Source organism: Ictidomys tridecemlineatus, chromosome 15 (assembly GCF_052094955.1).
Source record: "Ictidomys tridecemlineatus isolate mIctTri1 chromosome 15, mIctTri1.hap1, whole genome shotgun sequence".
NCBI lineage: Eukaryota > Metazoa > Chordata > Mammalia > Rodentia > Sciuridae > Ictidomys > Ictidomys tridecemlineatus.
In genome coordinates this window covers 26,811,319-26,827,663 of record NC_135491.1, presented here as the reverse complement: position 1 = coordinate 26,827,663, position 16,345 = coordinate 26,811,319, and the positions used below count along the sequence as shown (strand labels likewise).

The 16,345-nt window shown below is 34.0% G+C and overlaps 1 protein-coding gene across 3 annotated transcripts in view; it reads left to right on the top strand.

The window, feature by feature from the left end:
• Itfg1 (integrin alpha FG-GAP repeat containing 1) overlaps positions 1-16,345 on the top strand; it is a 260,497-nt gene that overhangs the window by 230,324 nt on the left and 13,828 nt on the right. For 2 of the 3 annotated variants that reach the window (XR_013430849.1, XM_021721173.3), the window contains one exon: positions 11,837-12,230. The exons of the other annotated variant lie outside the window; for it this stretch is intronic. Coding sequence is in view for 1 of the 2 variants with exons in the window: in XM_021721173.3 (XP_021576848.1) it covers positions 11,837-11,931 (95 nt within the window). In the remaining variant the exon portion in view is untranslated. Of the gene's footprint in view, positions 1-11,836; positions 12,231-16,345 lie in introns of those variants that run through there. 3 annotated transcript variants of the gene reach the window in all.

Genomic DNA, 16,345 nt, shown 5'->3' with positions numbered 1-16,345 from the left:
TACACCACCATATCAACAATGTTTAATGTGATAGCAATGAATTACAGCTGAAAGAGCTACCAGGCCGCCTCTATGAGGAGCTCATAATGAAGCCCTAGATAAAAGGAGGAACAAAAACAAGGACACTAAAAGAATTTGAAGGCTCTGGCACATACACCTATATCAAACATTAAACACAGCCTAAGTTGTAGCAAAATTAATATAAAACTAAACACTTAAGGCCTGTTTACCTAATTTCCTTTAATACCTGATCCAATACATCACAACAACCTCTCAACTAAGTTACAAATCAAGAAAATATAGTCTGAACAGACAAAGCAAACATCAGAACCAGACTCAGATATTTTGCAAAGTTTGGAATTATGATGTAGAGAATTATGAATAATTATTAATAAAAACTGTGAGTGAGATAATAATAGAAAAGTGATCATTTAAGAACAGATAAGCAATCAAAGGGGAATTCTAGAAATCAAAAGCACTGTACAGAAATAAATAATGTTTTTTGATGGGCTTATCAGTAGACTGGACACTGTCAAGGACATTCCCCCAAATGAAAAGCAAAGACAAAAAAAAAAAAAAAAGAATAGGAAGGCGAAATAAAACAGAACATCCAAAAACTGGAAATATTTTAAAAGTGTGAGAAATGTGTTTAATTGGAGTATCAGAAAGAAAAAAAAGAATAAAGAAGTGTTTGAAGTAATTAATAGTCAAAAGAGTTTTCCAAAATTAATGACACATACAAAACCATGGATCCAAAAAAGCTCAGAAAACACCAAGCAGGATAAATACCAAAACTATCTTCACCTAAGAATATCATATTCAAACTACAAAGAAGCAAATGCAAAGAAAAAAATTAGAAATAAGCCAAAAGAAAATATCTTACCTACAGCAGAATAAAATCATGCAAACAAAAAAAGAATAAAGTGAAATATTTAAAGCATTTAAGTACTAAAAGAACAAACTACCAATCTGGAGTTATACGTCCAGCAAAATTGTTTTTAAAATGAAGGAAGAATAAAAACTATCAGACAAAACCTGAGGGAACTCTCACATGTAGATCTGCTCCCTAAAGAAATGTTAAGATATTCCTCAGGGATAATTTCTGGTAGATCTGAAATTCACATCTAGTTAAGCAGAGTCAAGTCTTAGAAGGAATGAACAGAGATAAAGCAAGATCTTTTTTTTTCTTCTTAGTTAATCTGAAAAATAGCAGTTTAAAGTAATAATACTACTAGGTAATTTTGGCCTATGGTAAGTACTATGAATAACAATACCATAAGAAATGAAAAATGGGAATTGGACATACTCTTTTATTAAAATTTGCCCTTTCCTTCCCACCAGCTGCTGTTAGCAGCGACCTCTCCCAATGAATTAGTAGTGGGCTAAAACCTTTAATATATTATGTCCTCAAAGATGAGTAACGCATCACTTTTCCCACATATATTTATAAAGAAGTAGAGAAGAGATGAGGTAAGGTAAGGGATAGTGTTTTAGTCAGCTGACCAAAAGACACAACAAGAGGGAAGAGGGAAAGTTTATTTTGGCTCATGGTTTCAGAGGTTCAGTGCATTGTCAGCCAACACCATACCTTTCGCCACAGCGGAGGCAGACCATAATGGCAGAAGGACATGGCTGAGGAAAGCTGCTCAGTCCAAGACAGCCAGGAAGCAGAGTGAATTCAGCTCAGAGGTAGAATATAAACCCCAAAGAAATTCCCCCAGTGACCACCTTCTAGCCATACCCTGTTTGCCCACAAGTTACCACACAATCCATAAGTGAATCAATTCACTGATTAGTTTACAGATCTTATATTTAATCTTTTCACCTCTGAACATTCTTGCATTATATTACACATGAACTTCTGAGGGTTACCACATGTTAAAACCATAACAGTAAGAATTTTTGTTTTATTTCTCCCTTTTGAGAAAGATACTTACAAGGATATATTTATAAAATAAGCATGATCGAGTTATTTTTATAAAAGCAAGAAAATAAAAATTTAAGAGAAATTGAATATTGACAAATGAAAAATATAAAAGCACTTAGAATCATATATAATGTGTGTTTTCTGGGTATTGGGGTGCATGTACACAGTAAACTCTATAGTGACAGTGGATTAATCTATAAAATTGGTTTTGTTTTGCAATACTAGGGATCCAGCCCAGGGCCTCCCACATGCTAGGCAAGCATTCACAAAGCCAAACCCCCATTCCTACAGATTTATATGATAAATTATTATTATTCAAAAAGTACTGAGCATCTATTAAGTACAAGCTATAATCCTGGGAATGTTAAAGAAAAATAACATGTATTCACTATTCTCAAAAAGTCTACAGTATATATTTACAGAGAAATAACAAGAAAAAAAGATAGCCTGAGCCACTAGTAAAATTTTGTCAGAATAAAATGATTGACTTCACTAGTCAGTGGTTTTTTCTACAATATCTAGATGTCTAGAGTGGAATATTTAAAGAACTAGGATTCCATATCCTACAAGACTTCCTTGATATTTGATACTTTTCATCTTTCCCTGGACAACTGAGCATGACACTTTTCCAGGAAGTATAAATGTGGAAAAATATTAAGATTATTGCCCTCAAAAATTTTATAAATTAGGAGCTAAACATTTACATTTTTAAATATGTTCTTGATCAAATGTCAAATTAGTGGTAACAATATGTGCAACAGAAACTGAAAGAACATTGAAGGATTGAAATGTATAAAGAAAAAGTAAACAAGAAATACAGTTGTGGAATTAGCTAAGTCAAAATGATGCAAAATGCAAACTTATTAGGAGAATACAAAAAATAATTTGACAATCAACAAAGAAAAAAATTTGTTCCAGTGTTTTAAATCTATAGTAGACATAAACATATATCTTTGTGTGGGTGTACACTTGCACTTGTACACCCATGCTGCACTGGAGATCGAACCCAGGGCTTCACACATGCTAGTCCAGTTTTCTACCACTAAGCTATACTTCACCTCTGAGGATTTTATTTTTATTTTCCTAATCTTGTTGAGAAAAACTGATGTCCTAGACACATGTTTCTATTGGTTTAATTTGTTCGATCTAGTATTTTTTCATAACTTGGCAAATAGCCTGAAATCTCATGTATTCACTGATTTTTATATACAGAATATTATTTTTAAATATTTCTAAAATAAAACTTAGTAAGGAATTTACTAGCAATTATATTACTTTTTGCTTTAATTACATATATTCACAAAAAGTAATGAAAAAATAAGTCTTTCTTAGGTTATTTCAACATTTCACATTTTAAGAAATCAATACACAATCTAAAATAGGTGATTGTCTATTTCTTAAAATATGTTTAAGGCCAGATATAATGGCGCATACCTGTAATCCCAGCATCTTGGGAGACTGGGGCAGGAGGATCACGAGTTCAAAACCAGTCTCAGCAACAGTGAGGCTTGAGCAACTCAGTGAGACCCTGTCTCTAAATAAAATACAACATAGGGCTGGGGATGTGGCTCAGTGGTTAGGCGCCCCTGACTTCAATCCCCAGTACCAAAAACAGAAATAAAATATGTTTGAAAAGACTAAAGAGAGAGAGGGAGAGCTCTCCTGTTAACTAGTATAGTTTCGAGGACTTTCTCATCCAACATGTAAAGAACTTGAAAGTCCAATCCTCACCAAAAAAGAAAGAGAAAAGATGAGCAATCTGAAAATCAACAGTTCCTCTTAGATACTCAGAGAGGGAAGACGCAGGAAAAACCATGGCCCCCAAACTGGAAATGTCACCAGAGTCCTAGGGCAGAGCCCTGACTGGGATCCTAACAATACACATCTAGCCACTTGCTTCAAAAAACAAGACATGGCGTAGGAACCAACTTCCTCAACAAGACTCCTAAAGTGCAAAAAGTAAAATCAAGAATCAATAAATGAGATGGTATCAAATTAAAAACCTTCTTCACAGCAAAGGAAACAATCAAGGACATGAAGAGAGAGACTATAGAATGGTAGAAAACCTTTGCCACCTGCACCTCAGAGAGAGCATTACTTTCTAAGATTTATAAATAACTCAAAAAAATACCAAAAATAAATAAAAATAACCCAGTCAATAAATGAGCAAAGGAACTGAACAGATACTTCACAAAAGAATAAATAAGAATGGTCAATAAATATATGAAAAAATGTTCACATCTCTAGCAATTAGAGAAATTCAAATCAAAGCTACACAGAGATTCCATCTCACTCCAGTCAGAATGGCAATTATCAAGAATACAAGTAACAATGTTGCCAAGGGTGTGTGAAAAAGGTACACCCATACAACTGCTGGTGGGACTACAAACTGGTGCAACCACTCCGGAAAGCAGTATGGAGATTCTTCAGAAAACCTGAATGGAACTGCCATTTGATCAAGTTATACCACTCCTCAGCATATACCCAAAGGACTTAAAATCATCATACTATAGCAACATGGCCACATGAATGTTTATAGCAGCTCAATTCACAATACCTAAGCTATGGAACCAGCCTAGGTGCCCTTTAACAGATGAATGGATAAAGAAAATGTGGCATATATACACAATAGAATATAACTCAGCCATAAAGAAAAATAGAATTATGGCATTTGCCAGTAAATAGATGGAACTAGAGACTATCATGCTAAGTGAAATAAGCCAGTCCCCAAAAACCAAAAGCCAAATGTTCTCTCTTATATGTGGATGCTAAACACTCAATTTGGTGGGTGGGGGCAGATGTTCAGTGGATTAGACAAGGGGGAATGAAGCAAAAGGAGGAAGGTTGGGAATAGGAAAGATTGTAGAATGAATCCAACATAACTTTCCTATATCCATATATGAATATACAACCATTGTAATTCCACATCATGTACAACCACAAGAATGGGATCCTAATTAGGATAAGTTATACCCCCTGTATATATGTCAAAATACACTGTACTGTCATATATATCTTTAAAAAGTACAACTTTTTTTAAATAATCTTTTTCATAGTAAAAAGCAGAGAAGGAACTTAAAATCAATATGGCCTTATTGGGAGGGCAAGTGAGATGAAGTGTCTCAACCCTGTCTTCAAGAATACTGACATGAGCTTTAGAATTGAGCTGAGGAAGAACTGGGTTAGGGGTGAGAGGTATGCATAATTAAGCAGTCTTTGTTCAAAGTATATTCTGGTTGATCAGTTTCTCATTTATGGTTCTGTGAGGAGGCTCCAGAATAGTCCTTATGGTTATGGAAGCAATCTTCATTTGCTTCACAGAGTAATCCTAGAAGGGGACAATTTCATTCCCATGAGACAATTTCCCTTGCTTTGGGGAAGGGGAGCCTCTGCTGTTTCTGGAAGGTGTAAGGCAATGATTTAAGACTTCTGGGAGCCACAAAAGCTGGCTGTTGGATGTCCCTGCAAATCTTAAGTTTTTCTTATCTTGGTGTCTTGAGTCTTGAAGGGAGCAGAATAATGTTACAGATGAACATGTGCCTCAAGCTGAGCAGGAATCTGATCCATTTCAGATAATAATGGAGTCAGATACAACATGAAGGCAAGAGATGCTAAGTTTTATTCTGCTTTTAGTTACCCATCAGGCATCTGCAGGTCCAGGTGAAGTCAGTATTTTTTAGCAAAGGCAGTCTAAATCCCTGTTATAGAAAGACAAGCAAATACAGGGAATCACATTTTACTGGAAGCAAAAGCCACAGCTGGAACCTGCAACTGATAGGACCACTTCAAGGGTAATTGACTAATTGCTGAAGATTTGTTTAAGAGATTAAAACCTCCTAGAGGTCCAACTCTAAGGGACCACACTCTTTTCATGAGTCTTCCTCCAGGAGCCCCACTACATTGTCCAGGCCACAATATGAGAAATAATCCTCTTATGCTTTTATATGTGTGTAGCAGGAGGGGAGTAGACATTTTTAAGACTACTAACAGAGCTACTGTTCTCCTTAATGAATACCTGCCATCAAGGGAAATTATTTTACCAAATCTTGTAACCTTGGTAAAACCTGCTTATTATTGGTAAAACCCAGTTATCTGACTGACTTGAGAGAAGTGAAATACTTAACTGCAGCCCCCACCAAACTTCTGTCTCACCTAAGAGGGCAGTAGGGACTAAATGGAGAAGTCTGTGACCCCATTATAGAATACTTACCCTCTCTCAAAACTTAACAGCAACATCATTCAGTCTCCTGTAAAATAATAATCAAGGAGGGCTAGACTATCATGCAGAAGACTCTGGGGTTCAGTTGCCAGCACTCCAAAAAGAAAAAGAAAGAAAAAATTAAAAGAGAGGTAAACAAAGTTAAGGCCCTCTGTGATTTTATTTATTTTTTTTTTTTTTGCAGTGCTGGAGATCAAACTCAGGGCCTTACACATGCTAGGCAAGCACTGTAACACTGAGCTACACCCAGATCCCTTCAGGCCCTATTTAAAAAGGAATCTCTAATAGAACCCAAAGCCTACAGAGGAAGCAAAAACAAGCATGAAACGCATTTTAGCCTCTGACATATAGCTACAACAACCAGTAAACACAGCCTAACTCATGGCCTAATGTAAAACTTCATACTAACAGCTTATTTATATTACTTCCTTTTACTAAGTACATCAATCACATCCAGCTTTCAACAAAAAATTATAAGGCATGCTAAAAGGCAAAAACAGAAAACCGGTCTGAACAGACAAAGCAGAGAGTTTTGGAATTTAAAGAGGGGAATTTAAAATAACTGTAATTAACATACTCTAATGGAAAAAATAAATGTTGGAAATAAAAAACAAATGAATGCCTGTGATGGGCTCACTAGTAGATTGGACATGGCCTAGGAAAGAATGAATTACCTTGAAGATACGTTAGTTGAAATTTCCCAAACTGAAAAGATATGAGAGAAAAATAATCAACAATTTTAACCAGGCCTGGTGGCAACAAGGATCACTTAAGTAGAGGAGTTTGAAGCCAGCCTCACCAACATGAATTTATTAGTTTACAAAACAAAAGTTTCAGTTTTATTTTAAAGAACATTCAGGTATAAATGAATTCATTAATTTACAAAACAAAGCTTCAGTTGTATTTTAATAAACATTCAAGTATAAAGTGCTATACTTATCCTCCCCACCTCCCATCTGTAATTAAGCCCCTCCCAGCTTGATTCTGCTTAATCAAGGAGACATCATGAACATTCAGTGGAACTTGCTTTCCTAGTATGTTGCCCTGAGACTGTATGTGAAGAAGTCCAGTCCAGTCTCCTTGAGGATGCAAGACCATAAAGAGAAAGGTCCACCCAGTCATCAGCAGCTTAATGCAGCCACTTAAGTGAGCCCAGGCAATATCAGCAGATACTGCCCAGCTCTCCACAGAATCATGAGAAATAAAATGATTAGAGTTGTAAGCCACTAAATTTGGGCTTAGTTTATTACACAGCAACAAATAATTATGAAAAAGAATGTATTCTCTTGAGAGCCAAATATGAAAGAATTTACAAAGGTTAAAATCAGTTATTAAAAATGGACAGTACAGACTTGAGTGGCTAGTAAAGGGAAAGAAATGTAGAGAAGCAGAAGGTAAGAATTCGGGAGTTAAAAATAATATGGTTACTAATATTCACAATTTAATCATGTCCTCTTTAAAGAAGGCACATGTGAAAGAAATTACTTTGCAAAAGAAAAAAAATACTATACGGTATTTTTGCATTTTATGGCTATTGATACCTAGTAGTTGCCTCCAGGTCTCTCCAAGAGTTGAGTAGCATGTAACAGCTTCCTTAATCTAGTGAACATTTATTTTTAAAATTACATGTTTCAGTAAAAATAACAACTTGCAATTTGAAACTTATAAAAAAAAAAATCTCACCTTTGGTTGGTAGTTACACATCTTTTTTCCCTGTCTCAGAACTAAGCAGTTTTAGGTTACTACTTAAAAAAGACCTGTTACAGCAAAATGACCACTGGTTTGCCTCTCAGAGGTATAAATCTCCTCCATAGAAAATAAAGTACACTAAAGCATAAGGAAAGCTTTCCCATTAAGTTCATTTATAAGACATTGTCCACTTAAGAAGCCAGAGTTTTGTTTTGTTTTAATCAGAGAATGACTACTGAAACATAATTGCACATAACCTCAGAAAAGTTTACTCCCTAATGCAACTCAAAAGGAACACTAACCATTAAATTGGAACACCACAGGTAATAACACCTAATGCAATTTGGTTTTATGAGAGCTGTGGATTTCTTTTATTGTTTTCCTTTGCATTTTTCCCCAGCATTGGCAATGGCTTTTTACAATTCCTTCATTAGATGTGTATGTGTGCACTGGGTTGTAGAAAAGCAGTTATCAACTCAGGCTACTCAGTTCCTCAAAAAATTAAAGTTAGCATGGAACCCCCATTAATTACATTCCTAGGTGTATTCCCAAGAGGAATTAAAACATGTCTACTCAAAAACTTGCATATGAATGTTTACAGTAGCATTATTCATAATAGCCAAAAAGTAGAAACTAACCAAATGTCTACTAACTGATGGATGGATAAACCAAACGTATTCATATACTGTAATATCATTTAGCCATAAAAATATGAAACATGCTACAGCACAGAGGAAGAAACCAGATTCAAAAGGCCACATATATTTATGATTGCAGATTTATGAAAGATCTAGAATAGGTAGGTACATCCTTAAAGCTAGAAAGAAGAGATAAGTGGTTATCAGGGCTGGAAGGAGAAATGGGAAGTAATGCTAATGGATAGAATATTTTTTGTGAGATAGTAGAAATACTCTGGAATAAATGGTGACAGTTGTACAACCTCATAAACATGACTCCATTTTATACTTTAATTGGTAGGTTTTGTGGTATGTGAATTATATATCAATTTAACAAAAAAAGAAGAGACCAAAAAAAAAAACCATTCACATTCTAAATGTATATCTGGGAAGCAGGTTGACAAATACAGCTTGAATCAGAGTTTCAAGCTTCTTAGTTCATTCCAAAAATTTAATTAGAAAAACTTCCATTAAAAACTGTCAATTGTGCCAGGAATGGTGGCATATGCCTATCATCCCAGTGGCTTGGGAGGCTGAGGCAGGAGGATTGCCAGTTCAAAGCCAGCCTCAGCAAAAGCAAATACAAAATAGGGTTGGGGATGTGATTTAGTGGTCAAGTGCACGTGAGTTCAATCTCCAGAAACCCCCACACACAAAAAAAAACTTATTTATACTGTTTTTCAGGAACTAATACTTACATAGTGCTTGACAGTTTATAAAGCACTTTTATATACATTAAAATTTATGTACTGCTATAATTGCCTCTCCAAATCCAGTAGGTGGTATTGTTATTCTAATTTTACAAATGTGGAAATAATATTTTTCTGTTGTTTGAATCCTTAAGAGTCTCCAGGTAAAGGTTTGTGTATTTTTCATCTCTGTATAAAAGGCATTCAGTAAATGTTTAGGTGAACGAATACACAAATTAATTAAGGCTTAGGAAGGATAAGAGACCAAACAAAGCAGTGTCAGAATATATATCTTTGGCATTCAAATCCTATGTGTTTTCAATAATATATTAAAAGTCTCCTATTTCTCTGCACAGTTATTCAGGTAAACTTGTATCATATGTTATTGTATGTCTCAACAGCAGTCATTGATATGACATATTATAAGGCCTCAGGGGAAACTAAAGTGAAACAATTATACAAATTAGACTTGTTATTTATACCAAACCTTCAGTTTATACATCAGACATATATTAAATGCTGTCATGTAACAGCCAATATGCTGTGCCCTAAGAAGAGAAGCATCTAGGCACCTCTTTTTATGGAGCTACTTTCAGTCTAGTAGAAAGTCTTGCCATGTAACTAAGTTCAGATATAAAATATTCCAAAGGAAAAACAAAGTCAGTGGTTCCTTTATTCTTCATTTTAAGCCACACATCAACTATCAGAGCCAACCATTGTTATAAGAAGTTTTCCATAAAGTTCTCAACTTCTAAAATCTATGAATTTAGCATTTAAGCATATAGCACCACAGATTCCTCATATGTGTAGGATACTTTGGGACTTTTTTCTTCTGGAGCCACATTCTAGAGTCTCCAGAAAAGTGCTCCCTTTAGCACTCATACACCACATACTTTTAAAAGGTTTGACCATTTTCTCTTCATGGATTATCCCTTTCTTTGAGGACAGCCTCCTCCTCCTTGTTCTTAAATTGATCACTAATTAGACTGTTTAAAACCCAGGAATATTTATATAGTGACATTAAATTAACACAGGTCTTAGATTTATATTTTTATCACTAGTGATTAAGGTATTCCTCTACTCATGCCTGATTTATGGAAGGTGCTTAACTTCTATCGAATGAACAGACTAATTAAACACAAACTTAGTGATTAGTGAGGATCCACTCACATTGGAAACTAGATTTACTCAGTCCAAGTTAAATGATGTACCTTAGTCACATAAGTCATAGAGACCATTTATTCTTTTTTCCTATGTGGGTAACCATTCATTTAACTGAAATCTATTTTAAAACAGAAAAGATAAATAAAAAGCTGATGATTTAGCAAAGTTTTTAAATATCAAGTGACTATGGCCTAGAAAGTTTACAAATTTTAAAATAAAATGCCTCTGTTTTTTTAGTACTGTCAAAATTGACTTCTTACCTTCTATATCTATTTTGTCCTTTTTTTTTCCTCCACAAATCTGAATTCTAGAATCATGTATAATATTCATATAGGTAAATTTAGCCTGTTGACAACTAATATTCTTCTAGCGATTACTGTGTTTTACATATAAGAATTAGGAATATCTCCCTTTAGCTGGCTAAACACTTATCAAAAAACTCCAAATGTTGAATGAGATAGTCATCATTATCCTAAGTACATGTATGAAGACACAAATTGTGTGACTCTACTTTGTGTACAACCAAAGATATGAAACATTGTGCTCTATATGTGTTATATGAATTGTAATACATTCTTTCATACATAACAAATTTTTAAAAAATTTAACTCCAAATGTTAAAAATCACCACACTTGTAACACATTTTCTTTTTTGCTTTCTTTGACCACTGTTCTTGCTTAGTTGATAATTTTCTTAATTAAAAAAGTGAGCTGGCTGCTGTGGTGCACACCTGTAATCCCAGCCACCTGGGAGGCTGAGGCAGGAGGATCACAAGTTCAGAGCCAGCCTCAGCAATGGCAAGTCTAAGCAATTCAGTGAGACCCTGTCTCTAAATAAAATATTTTTTAAAAGGGCTGGGGATGTGGCACAGTGGTCAAGAAATTTTCCTAGGATAACAATTATGAAATTTTGTGCTATCCAGAATATGTAGGGCTCTGAGGTCTCAGGTCAGATCTTTTTGACAAGAAGTCACTAAAAATCACCTTTGATTTTTTAATTAATTCCAGTAGAATTAAAGTATATTTGTGTAGCATTTAACATATAGATTCATTTAAATTTGGAATGTTAAAATATCAGGGAAAGAACTACATTATCAGAATAGATAATAAATACCAATATATTTGCCAGACCTTTTTTTAAAATCTACTTTGATGTACATTTACAGTGAGCTTTTTCACATTACGTAATACAAAATTATTACTCTAGGTTTGCATTTATGAACAAGGGAACATGATAATTGTTATCATGTTAAGATTTCTGTACATCTTTCAGAAACTTATCCTGTTATCAATTAAAACAGAATATCAGCAAAGAAAATGTTTTAATTTTTAATTTCATCTTTTATGAAAAAAGCCTTGAACCCTTGATTTTAATAGAATCCTAATTACTCTGAATAAGACTAGTATAAGAAACAAATATATCAATATCTGGAACACAGTCTCTTTCTCCATCCCTTTTCACCCTTCCCAGTCAGAAGAATCGTAAATCAGTCACCTTTTAATAAAGAACATGCTAATGAAGAGAACTTTTGTCACTTACACTTGAAAAACTCAAGGCAGATATGACGGTACAACAAAAGCATGAAAATCACCAGCAGGCCATTAAAGAAGGAGTACAATTTGGGTAGGTCATGAATGGAATCACAGTTGTAATGGGTTACACCCCATGTATGTAAAATATGTCAAATACACCCTACTGTCATGTATATCTAAAAACAACAAATACAACAAAAAGGAGCATATGCCCATTAGTAACAGGAAATGCTATTGGCCAAATCATTTGTATGTTAGTCTTTGTATAGTGAAATATATGTAATAGTGAAATATATGTAATATTAAAGCTTGAATAATATTTTTCTTTCAAAGTCTTAGTTTCATATTCATTAACTTCTACTATTCATGTTATATATCCCACTTGCCATTCTCAAAATTTAAAAAAAAATTTTCCTTACAGAAAACTATTATCCTCTTTCATTTTCTTATAGAAAAATGTAATTTAACATTCATATATATAAACCAAAATGTGTTATTTCTCTTAGCATCCCCCTCCCATATAAGCAGTGAGAATCTCTGCCAAATATAACTCTTAATCATCTGAAATGAGCCAGAGGACCTGAGCCTATTCCAGGGTAGTTGGTGTACAGTCCGTATCCAGAACACTTGACTTTTTCATCATCTTTTCCAGCAGGAATATAATTGGATTAAACTGGTGCCTTTCGAGCCTATTCCAGGGTAGTTGGTGTACAGTCCATATCCAGAACACTTGACTTTTTCATCATCTTTTCCAACAGGAATATAATTGGATTAAACTGGTGCCTTTCCATGAAGATCCACAAGATTAACCACTTTATCCCAAAGAAGGACGGCTAAATAAGCCCAGGCTTTGGGTATAGAATGGGAATATCACAAAGCCTAAGACATGCTCAACAACCTCAAACACTACAAAAATTAAGTGTAGCTGATAGCCTAGAATTACAAAAATCAACAAATGTCATGCTAACTAGAATCCTCAACTGGGTATAAAATTTTGTAGATTCCCAAATAACAGGATAGCACCCCATGCATATTATAGAGAAACAAATAGTAAAAGAAAGGAGCTAACATTGGAAAAAGTTATTTTATATCATAAGAAGTCCTTTTTATAGTGCAGTAGACAAATATCACACTTCTTTTTCAACTGTAGACAAGATCATCAGTGATGATAAGGGGTGTGGGATTTGGAATTACGCTGCTGAAATTAAATCTCAGTTCTACCATTTAGTAGCTATATATATTTTTTTCAATCAAATTGCTTAACTCTCAATTTCCTGAATATAAAGAAGTAATAGTATTGCCTTTGACACAATTATTGTTAAGAAACATTAAATACACAAGAAGCTGTGCCACAGTTTTTGGCACACCTAAAGCTAATACCTGTTAATTCCTTTATTATTGCTTACAGAATGTATTTTTTAATTTTCATATTTTGTCATCTTTTGGTATTCGTTGTCTCCATTTTAATCAATGGCAACATAGTATTGTTTGAGTATCAACTTGAGATTAACAGATACAAAAGTTTTCTCTTCCAAATTTAAACAAAACATTGGTTATTTGCATGTGTCCTTTCATTTCGTTTTTATAGAGATGCTTAAAAGCTAGGTCAGTGCCAGAGTGAGTTACAAATAATGCGGTTAATATGAAAATTCCTTGTGGTTTAAAATCTTGCAAGGAAAAAGAATTCAATGTTCTTTTGAACACGTTTGTTCACATAAAATAATGACTTTTTCTTTGGCTAATATATTTTCCCTGTATGTTTTTCCTACCTCTTAGGTCAGCATATTGGTATTATTAAGTTTTATTTTTGACAAATAGATGTCAGAGCTAAAGTTGTGATAGGGTGTCCTATCTAATATTCATAATTTGGGTGCAATAGCTTGCTTAAAATAGAGTGTAATAAAATTATTACAATGTACTTTTTCTCCTATATTGCCTGATTCTTTAATTCAAGATTATAAATTAAAACATAACCTGCTTTAGAATGACATTAACCAGTCAAAATTGCATGTCAGTATAGTGTTCTCCAGGAAAATAAGAATGAATCAAATCTTAAAAATTTATTTTTTAATTGCATAATGTATACTTGAACTATTCTGGAAAGTCAGACTATGTCACAGACAGAAGTCACAGACAGGAGGACACAAGCATTTGAATCTGGTGGTTGGGGTGTCTAATACTGCAAATATTTTTTATGTATTCATTAAAAATTATTCAAAATTCTTATTTGTCATTGATGCTTTACCTCTAGGTAGACTATATATTTGTATTTATGCTGTACAAATTAATACAGTATTTTTCTGTTGTCTAGTACCATATTTCAACTGGAAAATATTACAAGTCTCAGGTCTGACACATTTGGAGGATTACGATTTTTTTCACATACTCATTCTTTCAACAAATATGTATTGAGCAGCTAATATGTGCCAGGGCCAGGGCTGGGCCTATTTTATTCTCTTAAAATATAGAGGTGAATAGAGCAGACTAAAATCTCAGCTCTCATGAAAATGAAATCCTTGTAGGGGAATACGAGCAATGAGTAAATTATGTAATATTATGTAATTGTGAGGAAGTGACAAGTAGTGTGGGGCAGGGGAGCAAAGGGATAGGGGGAGACAGGGAAAGCTGAGTAAGAGGAATAGTGATTGCCACAGGAAGGCATTCACATCAATGTTATTTCATATTGGGCCTTTCTGAGAAAGTGTCATTTAAACAAAGATTTGAAAGAGATGAAGGAGTTAGACAAGTAATTATCTTTGGAAGAATATTCCAGACAAAGGAGACAGCCAGCGCATTAAATCCTTAGCTGTAAGCATTCCTGGACTCTCCATGGCAAAAAGAATAGTATATTAGAAGTTCTGAAACAGAAGAGTTAAACTATAGAAGATGAAGTCACAAGTTAAATGTGGGGTGAGAAGTGTAAACTAGGTAGGACCCAGGACAGGCTTTTATTCTGAGTAAAACAGTGCACTGTAAAAGAAATAACAGAGGAGGGAAGCCAAATAGAAGTACATTAAAGTAATTCAGGCAAGAGATAATGATGGTTTGGACCAAGAGGACAGCAGTGGAAACAGAAATAAGTGCTTAGATTATGGATATGTTTTTATTCTGATTATATATTTGATTCTTTGGAAAATTTGAGAAAAAGAGAGTACTATAACTATAGGGTCGCTGGCCTGACCAAATGGAAAGATGGTGTTGCTAAAACTGAGATGGAACAGAAATGGGGGTAAAATTAAGGATTCTGTTTTGAATTCATTGTATGTACTGTAATATCTCTTAGAGAAAAAGTGATGCTGAGTTTCTATTGGAAATGAGCCTAGAATTCAGGGATTGGAATTCTACAATGGAGTTACAAATTTGAAGAAATGTTAAGAACTGATTCAAGTCAATTTGGTCATATATGACTCTCATATTCTTTTAGCAAGGGGGGGGGGACTTATACTTCCCAAGCTCAAAACCTCATATAGGAAATCAACATTGTAGTACTAGAATAAAGACAGACATCTAAATCACGTAGAATTTAGAGGCAAGAAATAAATTCAAACACCTATGGCCAATTAATTTTAACAAAGATGGCAAGACTATTCAAAGGGGAAAGAATAGCCTCTTCAACAAACCAGTGTGCTGGGATATCTTTATATAGACATGCAACAGAATGAAGTTGTACTCCACATTTTTTTAAAAAAAAATTAACTCAGAATGGGTCAGTCACATAAATGTAAGAACTAAAATTATTACAAGTCTTAGAAAAAAACAGAAGTAAATCTACATTTCATCAGATTTGGCGGCAGTGGATTCTTAAATTTGACACTAAAAGCATTAAGTAACAATTTTTTTTAAAAGTAGATGGAATTTCCTAAAAATTTAAAAATTTTGTGCAAAAATTAATCAAGAAAATGAAAAGATAGCCCCATGGAATGTTGGGGAAAAAATATTTAAAAATCACACCACTGATATTGCTGTTGTATCCATAACACATAATGAACCTTTGCAGCAGACAGCAAAAATGCATATAGCCCAGTTTAAGAATGGTCTAGATGTTTCTCCAGAGAGCCCAAAATCTCAAAGTTATCTTACATCATTCATCGTGAGATATAAATCAAAACTACAAATGAGTTAACACTTTACAACCATAATGATAACTTTAATTAAAAAGACAAAAAAATAAGTATAAGCAATCATGTGAAGAATAGAAACCCTCCTATATTGTTGGTGAGAAGGTAAAATGGTGCAAATGCTATGAAAAACAATATGGCAATTCCTCAAAAAATTAAACCTAGAGTTACTATATGATCAGCAGTTACAATTCTGAGTATATAATCCAAAGAGTTGAAAGCAGAGTCTTAAAGAAATTATTGTACATCTGTGTTTACTGTAGCATCAATAACAGCCAAAGAACAAAAACAACTCCAATTTTCATCATTAGTAGGATAGATAAACAAAG